Source organism: Stegodyphus dumicola, chromosome 6 (assembly GCF_044657685.1).
Source record: "Stegodyphus dumicola isolate Sdum_Otavi_A_Nest chromosome 6, ASM4465768v1".
Classification (NCBI taxonomy): domain Eukaryota; kingdom Metazoa; phylum Arthropoda; class Arachnida; order Araneae; family Eresidae; genus Stegodyphus; species Stegodyphus dumicola.
The window spans coordinates 5,666,546-5,685,116 of NC_140773.1; the positions used below are offsets into that span (position 1 = coordinate 5,666,546).

The 18,571-nt window shown below is 33.2% G+C and overlaps 1 protein-coding gene across 4 annotated transcripts in view; it reads right to left on the minus strand.

Annotated features, from left to right (window-relative positions):
* The window catches only part of LOC118188891 (alpha-tocopherol transfer protein-like), a 130,340-nt gene that overhangs the window by 19,227 nt on the left and 92,542 nt on the right, over positions 1–18,571 (minus strand). For all 4 annotated transcript variants that reach the window (XM_085818013.1, XM_085818015.1, XM_035359412.2 and 1 more), the window contains exon 4: positions 6,633–6,826. In XM_085818013.1, the coding sequence (XP_085674139.1) occupies positions 6,633–6,826 (194 nt within the window). The remainder of the gene's footprint in view (positions 1–6,632; positions 6,827–18,571) is intronic.

The window sequence follows — 18,571 nt, forward strand, 5'->3', positions numbered from 1 at the left end:
CTTATGCTTCCATTCAGTCATGTTTAGCCTTTTTCATATAAATTATAATAATAAAAGAGTATTATATGAAATTAACCTTTCATCTAAATTAAAACATCTATCTTAGATAGTTATGCTTCCTTTCTTGCAGCAATTATTAGGGTTGCCGAAATTATTTTTGCAGCATTGGCATCAACAATAGTTTGGCGATTTTTTATGGCCTTAGAAACCGAATAGTACAGCATTTTGTTTTCCAAATGTTCATCCTATATATATATATACATATGCATATGTATATGTGTGTGTGCTTGTAAGATTGAAAATATGTAAATCAAAACCCTGTCTTTAACTTGCAATTGTCTCTTAGCGTTATTTCCACTTTTCATCGTAAAAATAATAATTGCTAACAATAAATCCTTTGAACTACTACATTTCAAAATTAGTCTCCGTCATAGGATTCCTCCATAACGTTCATGACGCAGACACTTACATAATGCTTCAGCCAATAACAGTTTCAAATTTAGAAACCGAAATATTATTAACGATGGGGATCTCTAAAATGAAGACAAATCATTCTAAAAAGTGATTTCTTCTTGGATATATCACATTCTTTCTCTCGTTTTTCTGCTACCAACTTGCTATTGCTTGCTTGTGTCTGTCTTTAACTATCTTTTCAAAATTTTACAGGTACCGAAGTTGTTCATCAACTACAGGAAGGAACGCTTACTGCGACAGTTTATTAGTGACGAGTCAAAAATGTTTGTTAAGGAAAATAACGAAATAATAAATCGACCACTACGACTGCAACAACTTCTTTACGCATTGACTCTCATCGTTAACAACTATAGCGACAACATTTGCCTTCAGCATCAAAACGATTTCATATATGTATAATAAATGCTAAACAATGTAAAATAAAACAAAAGCAATTAACCAATCGTAATTTTTTTAATTTGTGAAATAATTTAATAGAGCGATAATGACCAGTTATTAAACAGTATAGTCTTAACGATGCAAAATATAGTACATTCCAATGAAAAAAGAGCCAATATCAGAAATATGAAGAGAAATACAGAGGCTGTTCGCGCATTTTTTAGACGATTCTGGTAAGCGGTAATAAAAAATCGTTTGCTGAAAAAGAAGTAATTGCAATTGTACTATGTTTTTAAAAGTCAAAATTATCGTCTGTGGCTTGAAAGTTTTATTTTTATTCAAAATGGCGAATTTAACAAAGCAGTGGTTCGAAGGCTACATTTACGCTCTTTCCGAAGAGAAATATGCATACTCCGTTATCCAAAAACGATGTGAGAGTCATGGTTTTGTGATATCTAAAGGGTCGATAGGTAATATCATCAACAAGAAAGAAAAAAAATGTCAAATTGGAGCCTCAAGTGGGACAAAAATTCCAAACAAGTATCCAAGGAAAAAACGGACATCTTCGACTATTGCAAAGGTACGTTGTTTAATGTTAAAAGAAAATCCCCCTAGTCAAAGGACAGCTGCAAAATCATTAAAATGCTCGATGTCCACTGTAAACAAAATGATAAATGTTGATTTAAATCTTAAGAAAGCGAAAAAACGCAATATGCATCGTCTTCTTCCAAAGCATATCGCTCAACGCAGAACGCGCTGCAGAATTCTATATGCGAAACACTTATCCAAAGAAAAATGGAAAACAATTGTCACAATAGATGAAGCGTGGGTGTATTTAAATGATTGTAACAAAAAAAGAGCCATTTATTATCATAAAAGTAGAGAAAAAATTTAAGTACATGGTTCAAAGAATCGAAAGAAAGTTTTTCTAAGGGATTCATGATTGTTGCTGGTTTTTCTTATAATGGCATGTTAAAAATAAAGAGAATGAAAAAAAAAAAAAAAGTCATGACTGACTCCAAATACTATCAGGAACATATTTTATCACCAATTTTTCTGAATGAAATACCATCGCTTTACCCACAGTGCCATCAATCTGTGAGACTCCATCAGGACAAAGCTAGCAGTCACACATCAAAATCCACTGTAAATTTCCTAAAAGAAATGGAACAAAAAACTGGTATCAAGGCACCCTTCAATGACAACATCCCTACTAAATCTCCCGATGTGTCACCTATGGATTTTTATGCTTTCGGACTTTTAAAAACTGCGTTATCCAAACGTTGTCCCCAAACCCTAACAAGACTCTGGAAAGCTGTTCGGGAGGAATGGGATAGAATACTTCTTCTGTCACTTCAAAAGGCATTATACCGGAAATAGCGGTGTCGAAAAGATAGTTCAGAATAAGGGATGTCAAATAGAACATTTAAAACACAAGAATTTTATGTAATTTAGTTTTGTGAATACAATATACATCGTCTAAAAATGTGTGAACAGCCTCTGTATCATAAAGTGAAGCTTAGCTCTCTTTCCCGAGTTAAAATATCATTCAGCTGATCACACAGATCACGGTGCGAATATATATTGTTGCAACTTGGTTAATTCCTTCAGATAAGCATGAAGAAATTGGCAATTTATTACAAACAATAATGAAATACAGCAAAATAAAAAACGATAAACAACTGAAGGTAATTTAGCACAAGAGAAATATCGTCAATTCCTTAAACGGAGTAAACCCTAAAGCACAATTCAGTTAACTCTCTTTGAATACCGAATACCCATAGCTGAATAATAAAAAATTCGTTCTAATTTTCAGAACCATTTTTATATTGCGTTCCATGAACTTCTAGAATCTTCGAGAAAAAAATCGGTCCTAGGACTTCAAATGTTTTTTTCTCTGAATCTTCCAAGAAAACACAAAATCGAGAAATCCCGATATGTCTTCAACTTCAGGATAAAAATGTTTGCCAAAGGCCGTCAGGAGCGTTTTTGCCTATATCTTGTGTTCGATCTTCCTTTACAATTTAATTGATGATGGATTCAGAATTTAGAGATGTACAATTTTATACGCAAAATAAAACTTTATATATGAAACATCTGGTCGCATATTCAATTACACATTAAATGAACTCTGAAACTAATCTTACATGCAAAGAATTAAACAAATAAATAAGTAAAAAAAAAAATCTGAAAGGTTTCAGATTTTAAATTACGTCCAAAGGGGCGTTTTTTTAACGTTTTGTGTGTTATCTTTATTTATTAAATATTATGTTCTTTGCACTTAAACCATAAAATTCAGTTCAGTAGCAATGTCGCAAAATAATTTTAAAATGAGCGTATCTTTAGAATTTCCGATACACAGTTCCACGCCCGGTGGAGATTTGTAGCAACTGTATTGTAGCAATCTTGCTTTTAAGAAGAAAGGTGGTGTGGTGTGGTGTATTTAATTACGGCAAAGCACACTAGGGCTATCTGCCTAAGGGGAGAAGTGCCTTCGTGGAGGACTTTCTAAGGGAAACTGGCTCGTATACACGTTACACACGGGGAAAACCACGAAAACACCCATGCAGCCAGCCCGTTCGCGGGATTCGAACCTCGGACCGAACTACCAGTGTGCAGCGACTTTACCGCTCGGCCGCTGGTGGGCCAAGAAGAAAGGAGATGAGGACTTTGGCGAACGCCGTTTTCTCCAGTCCGTGGGGCTTGGTAAGTTCAATTCGTTCTTTAAAAGAGAGCACAATAAGACGCCTTTGTCCGCTGGAGATAAAAAAAGGTTTTTTCCCCTGCTGTAGACTGTTGCCATTGCTCGCTTTTAAATCGTTGAGTTTGTTAGTCAAAAATTCATGTTAAAGTTTTAAAAAATATGAAATCGATCATAAAACAAATTCCAAATTTCAAATTTGGTATTCCACATGCCCATATTCGTAGGAGGATTACATCATTCAAAATTCGATGGCTCTATGTACCGTTGTTTTATAACAATGCGAGAAATAGACATACATTTATGCAGATTTTCATTATTTAATTTCTTCAAATATAATGCAGGACTCTAACATTGGGTGGCAACAGTTTGAAAAGTGAAACGGACATTTATAATGATTCAACTCAAAATCGCAAAACGAAAACAATAGTCCTTCAGGGACAAAGCCCCTTTGGACTAATAACACATTATATTACAGAAGTACGCAACAACAACTGTTGAATAAATGAACTTAAAGCACCACCAGTGGCCAAGTGGTTAAGAGCCGCTGAATATTTGTCCTCCGAACTGGTTTGTGTTCGATCCCAAGCGGAAAGGCTGCCTGCATGGTGCGTTTTTGTGTTTTTTGCCATGTTTAACGTGAAAACCAGCCAGTTTCTCTCAGAATGTTCTCCACGGAGACGACCTTTTCTCAGACAGATCTCTCGTGGATTTACTGTATTCAAATAACTTAACCTCCTAATGAAATGAACTTAAATATTTACATATGTATATATATATATATGTCTGTGAGGGTGTGTGTGCATGAGAGAGTGAGTATTCTCGCCCCTCTCCCCGCTCCTCCAGAAGTATCATGGAGGTAGGAAAGGGAGGAGGGGCCATTCCGCGCTAGAAGTGAAGCACTGCTTTGAAGCTAGGGTCACCAGACGGGGTGTTATTTGTTTACATTCAGAAGCTCGCTTGACAAGATTCTGATAGTATTTCGACACACGACAGTTCCATAGAAATCGAAAAAGGGACACTCTCGCATGAAAGAAACATTCATGGTGTGATCGATAATAGCAATTTGTATAGTTTAGTGACATTTACGCAAAAATCACATCTTGGTTATTTTTCGATAACTAACAACAGCGATTTTGATTATGAATTTGTTTTATAAAATTCTAAGCTGTTGCACTACAAAAATATAGATTTTAAGAAAATTGCTAAAAGAGATCTGCCAAAATTTATTTTCTAGAAGATTTGAAAAGTTTGAAACATTGATGGCTAAATTTAAATATAAAATTATGTATGTTAAAATATTTGTAATTAGGCACATAGGTCAGATTAAGTTTTTATTAAATAGAGTAACGCATGCAAGGGCTATCTGCCTAAAGAGAGAGATGCCATCGTGGAGGAATTTTGAAGAAAAACTGACCTTTGAGTGGGTATTAAAAATAATACTTATAATTTTCATTCAAATTATATTCATATATATTTTTTATGTAAAACTTTCGGGTGTATGCTAAATTAGTGTAAATTACTGTATGTATCTGCCTTTGGCAAAATACTTAAATATTCATTAAATTATTTATAAATGTATTTGAAATGAAGAATTTATTCACTTATAAAAAACTGTGAAAGTACTGTGAAGAAATCTAATGATTAAATGTATCTAATTTATAATGATTATAAATGTTATCTAAATATATAATAACCTTAATATTGAATTGTAAACATAAATTGAAATCCTGTTGACAAATACGTTATAAAACTATTTAAGCAAGAAGTGTTCGTATTGGAAAGCAATCACTTAAAAGGTATTGTAAAGCAAATGCTATGAGATGCGCACTTAAGAACGTAATAAAGAGTTTTGGAATATGTATTGTTGAAATGAAGGGTAAAAAAAAAAAACCTGATAAGTATAATTAAAAGAATTATTCCCTTTACATTTTATAATAACTCAGTTACAAGTTTTAAATAATACTTAAAAAAAAAACTTATTTTATTCCCTTTCAGAAATGTTCAGAGAAAGTCAAATACTATTTAATACCTATTTAATTATTAGGAATTAGCGAAATACGTATTTAAAGTATTTCGCTAATTCCTAATAATTCTCTAATTTAAAATGAACCGAATAGAGCATTAATTACAAATTGACTTACATTTTTCGATTTAAAAGAAGCCAAAAAATCATGTCATATTTAAGAAAGTATTTTAGGAAGAAGCTCTATAAATAGAAAAGAAATAATGCATAATTTTAATATTAATAATACAATAAACTTTGATCTTAATTTTTGTACCTTAACCGAATAAAATCGAATCACCTTAATTTTTTTTCCTAATGTAATTGAGAAAACTTGTGAAAATATTTCATTCAAATTAAACCATTCTGAGAAAACTGTCCTGTGAAAAGTATAGCATTTAATTCCGTTCAGAATGAAATGTTGTTTAAAAATATGTTGTTTTCACATACTTAGGACTCTGAAGTGTTGTAGAAAAAGAAAATATATACATTTATATGTATATTTGCGACGTAATTACAAAATATTTACACCCGAACGCGTCAAATCCCATAGAACTCAATGGTAAATGACCCAATGTTTTGGTCACCACGTAGGGATCGTCGGTGCTTCAGAGCAGGGTACGGAGAAACTTGTTTAGGGCGACTCCTTCTTACTTCCTACTTCCATGAGAAGTATTAAGATCAGGTTTTGTAGATACGTCGTAAGGTCTTGGTTTGGCTTATTTCATCGTGCCAAAGCGCTCAACGGCTATCTGCCTAAAGGGAGGGATGCCTTCGTGGAAAACCTTTCAAGGGAAACTGTCTAGTATACACGTTATACGCGGGAAAAACCACGAAAACGGCCTGCAGCCTGTCCATTCGTGGGATTCAAACCTCGGACCGAACTACCAGTGTTCAGCGAAAATTTTGCCTCGGCCGCTGGTGGACGCTTATTCCTTGTAAAGAAAAATAGCGTTAGAGTTTGCTTTGTGCTTTCTAATTTTTTAAATTCAGTTGAAATATGCGAAAGACTTTCAATTTACTATTGGGTCTAAAATCAAATTGTCAGCTTAATTTGTTTTGAAATATACTTACCAAAACTTCAATAGCAAAGTAGATTCGGCGGGGATTCGCTAGCACTTTAAATGTCTCGTATGATAGATCCTTCCAGTCGCTTATCAAAACGGCACCACAAATTTGGAAAGCTTCCATCTCACTTGTAGCTAGCCACATACACATAATTGTAGCATATAGCTCCTCAGGTGTTGCAACTTTGAGATCGTGGTAGCCTAGAAATAATAAAATGTATTTAGTAGCAAATAATTGAATAATTATCATTAAGAAATAGAAAATTTCATTACCTTTCAAAAAGTTAAAACTATTACGGTGAAACATCTGTTCACGAATTTAATTATCCCCCCCCCCGGAATTAACGTAAAATGGAGAAATTCGTTCCAGAACAACATACTACTGATTATTTAATCTCTACAGCGGTGCTTTGTGCACAAAAATATAAAAAATTACTTAAAATTATCAAAATTTAAGCAAGTTCCATAAATACAAAACAAAAAAGATAAACAGAGTATTAAATAGATAAAATACTATATTTATTAAACAGATAAAATAGACGAAAATTTAATGTAGTTTTACTATGCCATGTACGAAGGAGACTGAATGATAAATGAGACTGGAAGTGAAAAATTATTAAAAATTGTCTTACTGTTTGGATGAGAAATTAGCTTTCACCACATCTCAAGTAGATATCTTTAGGAGACATCTTTTATCTTTCATCTTTTTATCTTTTATCTTTCATTATTCTTTTCATCCCTAAGTATCAGTTAACTTTACATGAAACTCAATGGACTTTGGTTTCACTCGAAATCATAGCTGATTAAAAAGCTCAAAGTCTCAAAATGCTTAGTCTTTGTCTGAAGCCAGGTCTGGCCAAAATTTCCTCCAGATTGAATTTATGAACCTGTTAAGTCACTTACTGGAGCACTTTGCTAATGAGTAGTAAGTAATGGAACGTTTTAAAATAATATTTCCAAAGGTCCGTAAGTTTTAATTATGTGACGTAAGTTACCTCAAATTATGTCTGAATACCACACGTCTTCGACATGAGTTTTCGTAAATTGAGACATCGTTCATCAAACGAGGTATCCATTGTTCACACAGTTTGTCTACTGATGTTTCATTTATATTCTGAAAGATACAGGTAACAATCAAACTATTGTAAAGAGTTGGTCGACACAGTGTTTGTATATTATTATTTCTTCACTGCATTATATTCCAGGATTCATCCTTACTTCGACATAAAACATCTATGTATATGCGTGTCAAAATAAGCTGGCAGGGTGTTGCTAACAGTGATAAACGAGTTTTAAGAGGATAGCAAGTATGCTAACTTTGAACTCTTTGTTAAATTTCTTAATTTGCAAGTCCTTTATTTATTTATTTATTTTGCTTGCTTGTTTATTTAATATTTTTACTTGTAATAGTGTTTCTCTTCCTGAAATGTAGGGTTTCGTCTAGTTTGGATTAAATTTGGTTTAGTGCATTGTAGGTAACTTAAAATTTAAGCAGATGCTAGAAAGCACCATCACTTGGCAATACATTTCTCATTAGGTATCAAATTGTTAAACAAGCTGATGTGACTAAATGTCATTGTATAATTTCCCAATTAAAGAACAAATACAAATATATGCAATGGGATACAGAACTATATGTATATATTTATAATCAAATCAATAATATATATATAACCAGTTATGATTCGCAACCGTCAAATGATATGTATATACTATATTGGGTCATATAAAAAGTCTCCGCGGTTTTTTGCCACTAGATGGTGTTGATGCCTATATATCTGGCACTGACCCCATTGTCTAAAACGAACATATGATTAAAAGGTGACATCCAGCTTCCATTGTTTGTGTAGATAGTTTTCTAATTCCTTGCTCGTGTAAAAAGTTATATTAATTTGAAAATGAGTGAAATATCTGAAGAAATACGCTATGTGATGCTTTTTTTTTTTACTATAAAAAAAGTTAAACGCTGCAAAAAGCATGCAGAAAAATTTGTGATGTGTCTGGTGAGAATGCTGTGGGTGAATGAAAGACCCAGGTGTGGTTTGCTCGATTCCATTCGGGAAATTTCGATGTAAAAAGTGCACCTCGCTCTAGTCGGCCAGTCACTGAAAAAGACGATGAAATTTTGCAACGGGTGGGGCAAGACCAGCACGCAAGCTCTCAGGAAATAGCGGAGATATTGAATATCAACCACATGACATTTTGGAATCACTTGAAAAGAGCAGGCCACAAAAGAAGCTCGCTGTTTGGGTGCCACATGAGGAACTGTCCATTATGAGCTGATGCAACGTCGCAAAACCATCAACTTGGCCCTCTACTGTGCACAACTCGACCTTTTGAATGAAGCAATCCAGAAAGAGCAACCTGAATTGGCCAACAGACAGGGAATTGTATTCCATCATGACAATGCGCGGGCACACACATTTTTGATGACTCGGAACAAATTGACGGAACTTGGTTGGAAAGTTTTGATGCATCCATCGTATACCCTGGACCTTGCACCGTCTGACTACCATTTGTCTTTGAAACCTCTCGTTAAGGTAAAACATTGGCCGACCAAAGGCGCCTCTGAAAATCACTTGTCCAAGTTTTTCCACGATAAACTACACAAGATCTACACCGATGGAATTATAAAGCTTCTCGAAAATGGCGAAAAGTCATAGATAATAATGGCCAAGATGTATTTGATTAAAATTTATTTTCAATAAAGAATTTTTTTTTTTCAAAAATGTGCCAAAAAACCGCGGAGACTTTTTATATGGCCTAATATATATAATTAAAGTCATGATTCGCAACCTCTGATATGTATATGTATTATATATATATCGTTTCATAAGAATAAATTGAATTTAATTAAAAAAATTAAATTTAAATACATATTTAATTAAATATTCAAATTTAAATTTAAACAAATTTAAATTCTTAACAAATACGTACGTATAAAAGTAAAAAAGCAAATTTAAATTCTAAAAAAAAGGAAAAAAGCCAAAATTTAAAATAATTAAAAAAATATGTGCAAACATGTAAAAGATTTAATTCTCGAACTAATCTACAATATCATTTAAATTCAGAAGCATAAGCAAATCAAGTGCAAAATCTATCCATGAAAATAAATCTACTAATTTAATAAATTAAAATTAAATTAAACAATTTTTTTAAAAAATGCATATGTGAATGACCCTAGAGTAGGCAGGAGACAGACTTATCAAGGGGAAGTTGCCTCCAAACCTAACTCTCCAATCATTCAATTTGTGTTTCGTCATTCATGCAGGCAAGGGTAAAAGTCAAAATAGAGTCTGTAGTCGAATGCAAGCGGTTGAATCTGTAATGAACAGAAAGAATTTTGATGGCTTAGAGATATTGAAACTCCAATCCACAATGAATAAGAGATTTGGCAGTCGAGGAGATTTAATTCAACTTTTATTTCAGCAAACATGTTGCAGCCACAAACAAGTTGACACATTATTTATGCCTATTCCAAAAGTTTTTTGATAAATTTGTAGTAAAAAAGAAGGAGCAGACAGATTCCAGTCCAGCTAGGCCAAAGCGTAGAAAGCAAGTGCGTTATGATGAGGGTGAAATCTTAATTCAGACTGAGTTAGTTTTGGTTCTCAATGCATTTTGATTTGATATTTAGTACTGCTGTAAAATTACTATTGGATGTTTGAGTTTTGGTTCCATTTACATCATCAGGATTATGTAAGAGTCATATGACATGGATTAATCTCGAAATGATGCAGTGCAGAGAAATTACTGTTTAGACTAGAGATGGAAAATTAATTTCATGCTGCTAATTTAATTTTTACATATTCTTTATTTATCTTACACACACACACATATATATATACATATATCATTTGATGTTTGTGAATCATGACTTTGATTATTATCTTTCTATTAATTTTATTTTCAAAATTATATAAAGGGAGTTAAAAATTTGTAAAGAGAATTTATACAGTCAAAAGTCTTTAATCCGGACTCGTCGGGACTTCGGCGATTCCGGATTATCGAATTTTCCGGATTATAGATCATCAGTTTAAATCTGGTAAGATGGCATGCAGAAATTATAAAATTAAAAATATGAAACCGTAATTTATAAAATAATGAGCAATTATGATCTAAAGAGTATCCAAATTTACCAAAATAGAAGCCTAATATTTATTTGTTTACTTTATTAAACATTTCTTTTAACGCGCGGATGCGTAAAGCATACCTTACTCATAGCCGAAATTAGAAAATTGCAACCAGAAAACTATGTGATTTGTATTCGTGATATTTATAATGACGAGGAATTTGATTTAAATCATATCAAAGACGGAGTACATCGAAATTAAATACTACATTTAGTAAGGAATTAAAAGCCGACTAAAATAAAAACATCTGCCCTGAAGATAACGATAGTGTTGACAGATCAACTTTCAGTTCATTGCGCGCCGCGAAGTGCCCCCCCCCCCGCGCAGAGCAGCGTGAAATTGATAAACAGATTTCGGAACGGTTAGATAAACAAAGGATATGCTTTTATCCATTTTTTGTAGCAATTCGTTTTTTGTTTGATGGACATCGAAACATACTTTCGTTTTCTAGATCCTTTGGGAGCTCCAGCATCGGAAATTCTATTTGACATAATCGAAAGTTCAAGCTTACTTTTAGAAAGGTGCTCTTACAGTCTGCAAAAAATAATAAGCCGAATCCAATTTGAAGATTAAGGAACAACGCAATTATCAACATTAACTGAAATAGATAATTTTACCTTTTACCGTCCGTTACACATTAAACGCGCACGCGAAAACGTATTCTGCACTTGCGCAGATGCATATGCGCAGTGGTAAATGTCTTGCGCGCACGAATAAAACGCCTATGCGCATGCGTCAATGCGGCGCATGCGCAGAAAGATTTTAGCTTTGAGGTCCGGATTATAGATCATTCCGGATTACGGGTGTCCGAATTAACGACTTTTGACTGTACAAATATTTTGTAATATGTTTATAGATGCATTGAGAAGGTCAGGGGCTTGTAGGCTTCTAGATATTTTAAACATTTTATTAAGTTTATTCACATTGAATTTTATTTAAAACTACATGCTTTCTCCACCATTTAGTTCCGTACATTTCATCAGTGCTAATTATATAGTTCTGTTGGTTTATGTTTTTAATCACTAGTTTTTATGGAAATTTGATCTACAGTTATATTTTTGTGATTCTATGTATGGGTACTCTGCTACGATATAATTCTATTGGTTTTGTTTATAGGGTTTTGTCAACTGTTTTTGTACAGCGATTTTGCCAAGAGGTACTTTTGTTGGTCTGTAGATTTTTGTGTACTGGTTTTTACAGGGATTTGGTCTATGGGTACATATATAGGTGTAGGGTATTTTCTCTGCTGGTTTTTATGAGGAATAGACCTACGAAATATCCATTTTTTAATGGAGATTTGTCCTATGGAAACTTATAAAGTTCTGATTCCTGGCTATGGGTTTTTACTGGAATTTCGTTTATGGTGCCCATGCAGTTCTGCAGGTTTCTATGGGTTTTTACGGAGATTTGGCCTACTCATAGCCGTACAGTTGTACGTATTGTTTATAGGTTTTTACGGGGATTTTATCTATGGGTACCCGTACAGTTATACGGGTTTCCGTTTATGGGTTTTTACGGGGATTTGGCGTACAGGTTTCTTTCTATGTGTTTTTACGGGGATTTGGCCTATGGGTACCCTTACGTACGGGTTCCCGTCTGTGGGTTCTTACGGAACCCATAGGCCGATTCCCTGTAAAAATATTTTATGGGTTTCTACGGCGCATTGTTACCAGGGTAGGTACCGTTGTTTTTTCACGCTGCTGGAAACGTGCATACATTCATGCAGATTCTTCGTTACTTAATTTCAATAAATATAATACAGGGCGATAATATTTGTTGGCAACAATTTGAAAAGTGGTACGCCTTTTTTAGTTAGTTTAAGCAAAAACCGTTTCGGGACTAATATCCCATTTTTGAGCTAACAAATATTCAACTTTCCGTCGACTAGTAGGTACAGCAATTCGCCCTGCCTAGCTGCAGTTATTGACTAGATTATGCTTGCAGCAAAACCCTAATTGAATTTTCAACATCGTTCTGTCGAAAGGGGAAAAAAAAAAAAACTAGCTTTCGATACTTACTGAACGTGGCTAACGTCTAACGTTCACACCTTCTATTCTAACAGGCGGCTCCTGACAACAAAGCATCAGTAGAACGGCGAGAGTTAATCTTAGAATTACATCCCAGTTTGAATCTACGCCGCTTACCAAACACTTTGCACAGTTTTTTGGTCTGAGAGAATACATAATAAAGCAAAGCCTAAAGAAAAGAAATCACTATACAACTAACTATTAGTGAAACTTAAATTATAAATGTCGCATATTTATTAAATTCCTTTTGTCATGTTTCAGGTAGTCTTGCACTGTGCAAGCTGTTTCTTCAGATGCTCCAAGGGTAACTTTAAACAATTTAACTTGTGATGCAACCTACTTCAGCAGGGAACTCTTGATCTTTAGCTCTCTTGATCAGAAGAACAGAAAAGCACTCATAGCGAGTCTTTCACGCAAAAACGAACTAACAATGGTTTTGTAGATTTCCTTCAAGATGATGATGTTTTCAGACGTCCAGTGCTAAATTTTAAACGAATTTTTTGATTTTTGTAATGGTGATACGTACCAATACGTATGATAAATTCGAAATAATCAGAATAGAAGCCACAAAAGCAGTTAAATACTTACTAAATTTTCACCAAAATGTAAGTTCAATAGTTGAAGTGCATGAAAAATAGTTGAATAGCAATAACTTGCTGTTTTAAATTAAGACTGAGAGGTATTTATTTCTGAATAAGAATCGAGCCCAACGATAACTTTCTCTTTTAAAACAAAAGTTTCAGATTTAAAACCTTGAAATATAAGACCTGAAAGCCATCAGCAGATATGGAATAAACGAGATTTTGTGTCAATGTAAATGAGATTTTGAAAGTTTTCTTCAATCTTTAGGGTGAAGAATTGGTAAGAGCAATACCAGATAAATTTAGGGAAAATTAACCAACAATGCACAGAGATTTTTTTTATTAATCAGTACTTCTAAGATATAAGATTATTCTTCCAAAAATAGTTACGAAGATACAATAAAATAAAAAGCTATTATATAATATCTTGTAATAAGGTATACTAGCGGGCTGCAGCCAAACCAAAATTTGTAAGTTTTATGCAAATTTTCAAATTTGTGATTGTAAAACTTATGCCCCACAAAATTGAAAAAAATAAAAAATAAAAACTTGTTATTTTTTTTCATAAATCCGTTTGGTGAGGAATTCTTATGATTCTTCATGATCTACTTTTGGGAGGGTGTCTCAATGGTATCAGTATTCTCAACGGAATTATCGTGAATAGTTTTGACAGATATATCACTTTTTCTAGAAGCCTTCAAGACATCAACATCAATTTTTGTTGACGCTTCTAATGGATAGTCTTTGGGAAATGGACGTATCCTGTCACACTTGTAGGTTCTTACTCTCGCAACTCTCAGAACAGAAGCTAATACGGTGGTAGAATCAGTCCAGAAATAAATGTTGTCTGTTTGAACTCCTTCAGAACCTCCGAAGAAAGACAAGCAGAAATAGTGGCACCAAGAAGTTCCAACCTAGCAATTATTGATTCTTTTTCACCACAAGAAGCAATTCCAATTTTACTCAGTACCAGTTGTACACGAGTAGTACTTCCCCTACAAACGCACACAAAGACTACAGTCGAATAAGCAAGTTTGCTCGCATCATTGAAAAAAATGTAATAAAATGTGCCCGAGTCCTTCATCACAGTGGAACCATCTTGGTACCTTAACATGTTGCAAATACACCACACATATTATCAAGAGCAATTACGATAGCAAACACTACGTGTTAATATAATAAGTTACTTATAGGGTCAAAGTTTACAGTTTTGCTACTGTTGAGTAGATCGTTGGACTACCGATATTTATCATAAGTCGGAAAGCATTAGCAACATATCAAAATCAAACAATTAAAAATACAATTTAAATAAATAATAAAAAAAAAAAAAAAAAAAAAAGATGACTAATATATAATTTCCAATTAAAACAACAATACAAATTTTAAATACACAAACGATATCTTACATAATGCACATAAAATACGTTGCATTACTGCTCGGCATCATACACAACCTAGCTTCGCCCATGTGCTCAATGACTTGTATTCGCTCGAAAAACATCAAAGAATTGCACAAACTTGGTATCCATGTACACATCGGGCTATTTTCACTTAAAAACATAAAAGAATTGCACAAACTAGGTATTGCGCACTGGTATTCGCACAAATTGGGTATTCGCTTTGCCCCCCATGTACACATCGATCTATTTTCACTTCAAAAAACATCATAGAATTGCACAAACTCGGGATTGTGCACTACATTTGGCTTTGCCCATGTACACATCGATCTAGTTTCACTTGAAAAACTCAGAGAATTGCACAAACTCGGAATTGGCTTTGTCAATGCACACACCGATCTATTTTTCACTTAAAAAACATCAGAGCATTGCATAAACCCGGCATTACGCTTTACCTTGGCTTTATCCATGTACAGAGCGATCTCTTTTCCCTTAAAAAAATCAGACAGTTGAGTAAACTCTGCATTGCTCATATACTCAGCAATTTGCTTTCACTACTCGCATATAACCAACTCCATTGATTCGTGTTATATATATATGTAATAATAAAATTCCATAGTCAAGAATACACTTAAATTCTAACTCTATGTTCTTTTCATTTTTAACGGTGACGGTCTCTTATTTGAAAGTACATGGAATTAAATCCACAGCCCCGTAGTCAAGTTGTTTTTCCCGCCTTTTCTACACGTACAGTTTTAGAATGTTCTAGAGATATTTAAAGCGAACTGGATTGGCTGACGAGGCTGACGTCATTTCTTGGAAGCTCCGCCTTTCCAGAGGCTATAGAAAGACTCTCAAAAGAATATGGGGATTTTTTCTTAAATGTCACGAGGGAGTAAACTTCATACAAAAAGTTATTAGTAATTCTTTTTATTTACTCCAGATATCTGATTTTGTAACTGCTATTTTCTCCTGAAATATAATAAATGGATCCTGTTTTTTAAAACTTATCGTCTGATAATTTAACCTACGACAAAAGCTGGTACATCACATATATATCATTAAAAAAAAAGAGTTTCCAGAAAAATGACACGAGAACAAATATAGAGCTACGAGAATAAAGTAATTACCTAACATCGGAAATGTCATATTGTACTCGACATGCACTCGAACTGATAACAAAGTCCAGATTCAGATAATCATCCATACTGCAGCAAGGACCAAATCAGAAATTCTTTTTCTGTATTTTGAGCAGTTACGGTTATAATTTTTAAATCATTCATTCAATGTTTTTAATCGTTTGGGAAATTTTAATGATACATTTTTAGAGATAACTCGTTGCACTAAATGTTTACAGTACCACATAACACACAAAATTATATTAATAATAAAAAAAATCTTGCACAGTAATATTATAACTCAGTTAAAATAAAATTTTTCTTTAAATATGAAGCTTTAGCATAATTTGTTTTCAGAAAGAGGCGTAGCCAATATTAAAAAAAAGGGCGTGTGGTATGGGTTATCACATGCTCGTACGCCGGTATGAATTGCCGGTATTTATCGCCATGCTTGGCGATATTATTTTTGTGAAAATTCTGGGTTGACTGTACTAAAGGATATTCAAAAGGGATGTTATTTTGTGGATTTCTTAATCGGATTCTATAACATGTTTGTTAACATTTTTCAGAATTAATTCCTCAAGATAAAGAGTGTATAAGAATTTCTTTTCTCACTAGGCTGTATCCCATTTCTTCGCTAAAATTTTCAATATGTATGTTTTTGGAACCCTGAATCTAGGATTGCTCTAATAAGTACTTCCTTATTATCTGACACTAGCTTTTTTTTTCATAGCTTGAAGGAACACCTTTGGGCCATAAGTGATGTAGTCATACTAATTTCAGATCTTGTCCGATTTCCTGTTTCGATCATCTAGAATATCACACAAAAGTGGACATGATTTTTTACCACTTACTACAAATTTAAGAAACACTTTGCACTTACGAACTGGATGTTCAGCTGTTAGCCAAGCGAACCAACACTGTTTATCTCTTAAAATATTCTGCTTCTCAGCCAAAATCATCTTTTGAGCGGAAAAACAGTCTCAGCTCGCATGTTTCCCTAAACAGAAAATATATGCTTTCTTCACATCCTTTGAAGCTGTAGTGTGTAAATTGGCAGCTCTTGGTACTCTTTCTGTGGTCAAATGCTTTCCTCGTTTCTTAAATATTAGCGATTTTCACTTCAACATACATCAAAACCAGACATGGCTAAATTTATTCTTTCTTCCCTTTCAGTTTCAGCCTTAAGGATGAACATCAAATTAGTACAACCAACCTTTAGCATCAGTTGAGGTTGCGGAAGAATCACTTTTGTCACATGGAGGTAGGAAAGGGAGGAGGGGCCATTCCGCGCTAGAAGTGAAGCACTGCTTTGAAGCTTGGGTCACCAGACGGGGTGTTATTTGTTTACATTCAGAAGCTCGCTTGACAAGATTCTGATAGTATTTCGACACACGACAGTTCCATAGAAATCGAAAAAGGGACACTCTCGCATGAAAGAAACATTCATAGTGGGATGGATAATAGCAATTTGTATAGTTTACTGACATTTACGCAAAAATCACATCTTGGTTATTTTTCGATAACTAACAACAGCGATTTTGATTATAAATTTGTTTTATAAAATTCTAAGCTGTTGCACTACAAAAATATAGATTTTAAGAAAATTGCTAAAAGAGATCTGCCAAAATTTATTTTCAAGAAGATTTGAAAAGTTTGAAACTTGATGGCTAAATGTAAATATAAAATTATGTATGTTAAAATATTTGTAATTAGGCACATAGATCAGATTAAGTTTTTATTAAATAGAGTAATGCATGCAAGGGCTATCTGCCTAAAGAGAAAGATGCCGTCGTGGAGGAATTTTGAAGAAAAACTGACCTTTGAGTGGGTATTAAAAATAATACTTATAATTTTCATTCAAATTATATTCATATATATTTTTTATGTAAAACTTTCGGGTGTATGCTAAATTAGTGTAAATTACTTTACACGAAAAATATAGTGAATGCACAGAAATTAAAGATTTGCACATGCCGGGAATAATAAATAGGAAATATGTATGGGTATTTATGCATGTGCTTGCAAAAAGCATGTATCTGCCTTTGGCAAAATACTTAAATATTCATTAAATTATTTATAAATGTATTTGAAATGAAGAATTTATTCACTTATAAAAAACTGTGAAAGTACTGTGAAGAAATCTAATGATTAAATGTATCTAATTTATAATGATTATAAATATTATCTAAATATATAATAACCTTAATATTGAATTGTAAACATAAATTGAAATCCTGCTGACAAATACGTTATAAAACTATTTAAGCAAGAATTGTTTGCATTGGAAAGCAATCTGTTAAAAGGTATTGTAAAGCAAATACTATGAGATACGCACTTAAGAACGTAATAAAGAGTTTTGGAATATGTATTGTTGAAATGAAGGGTAAAAAAAAATCTGATAAGTATAATTAAAAGAATTATTCCCTTTACATTTTATAATAACTCAGTTACAAGTTTTAAATAATACTTAAAAAAAAAACTTATTTTATTCCCTTTCAGAAATGTTCAGAGAAAGTCAAATACTATTTAATACCTATTTAATTATTAGGAATTAGCGAAATACTTATTTAAAGTATTTCGCTAATTTCTAATAATTCTCTAATTTAAAATGAACCGAATAGAGCATTAATTATAAATTGACTTACATTTTTCGATTTAAAAGAAGCCAAAAAATCATGTCATATTTA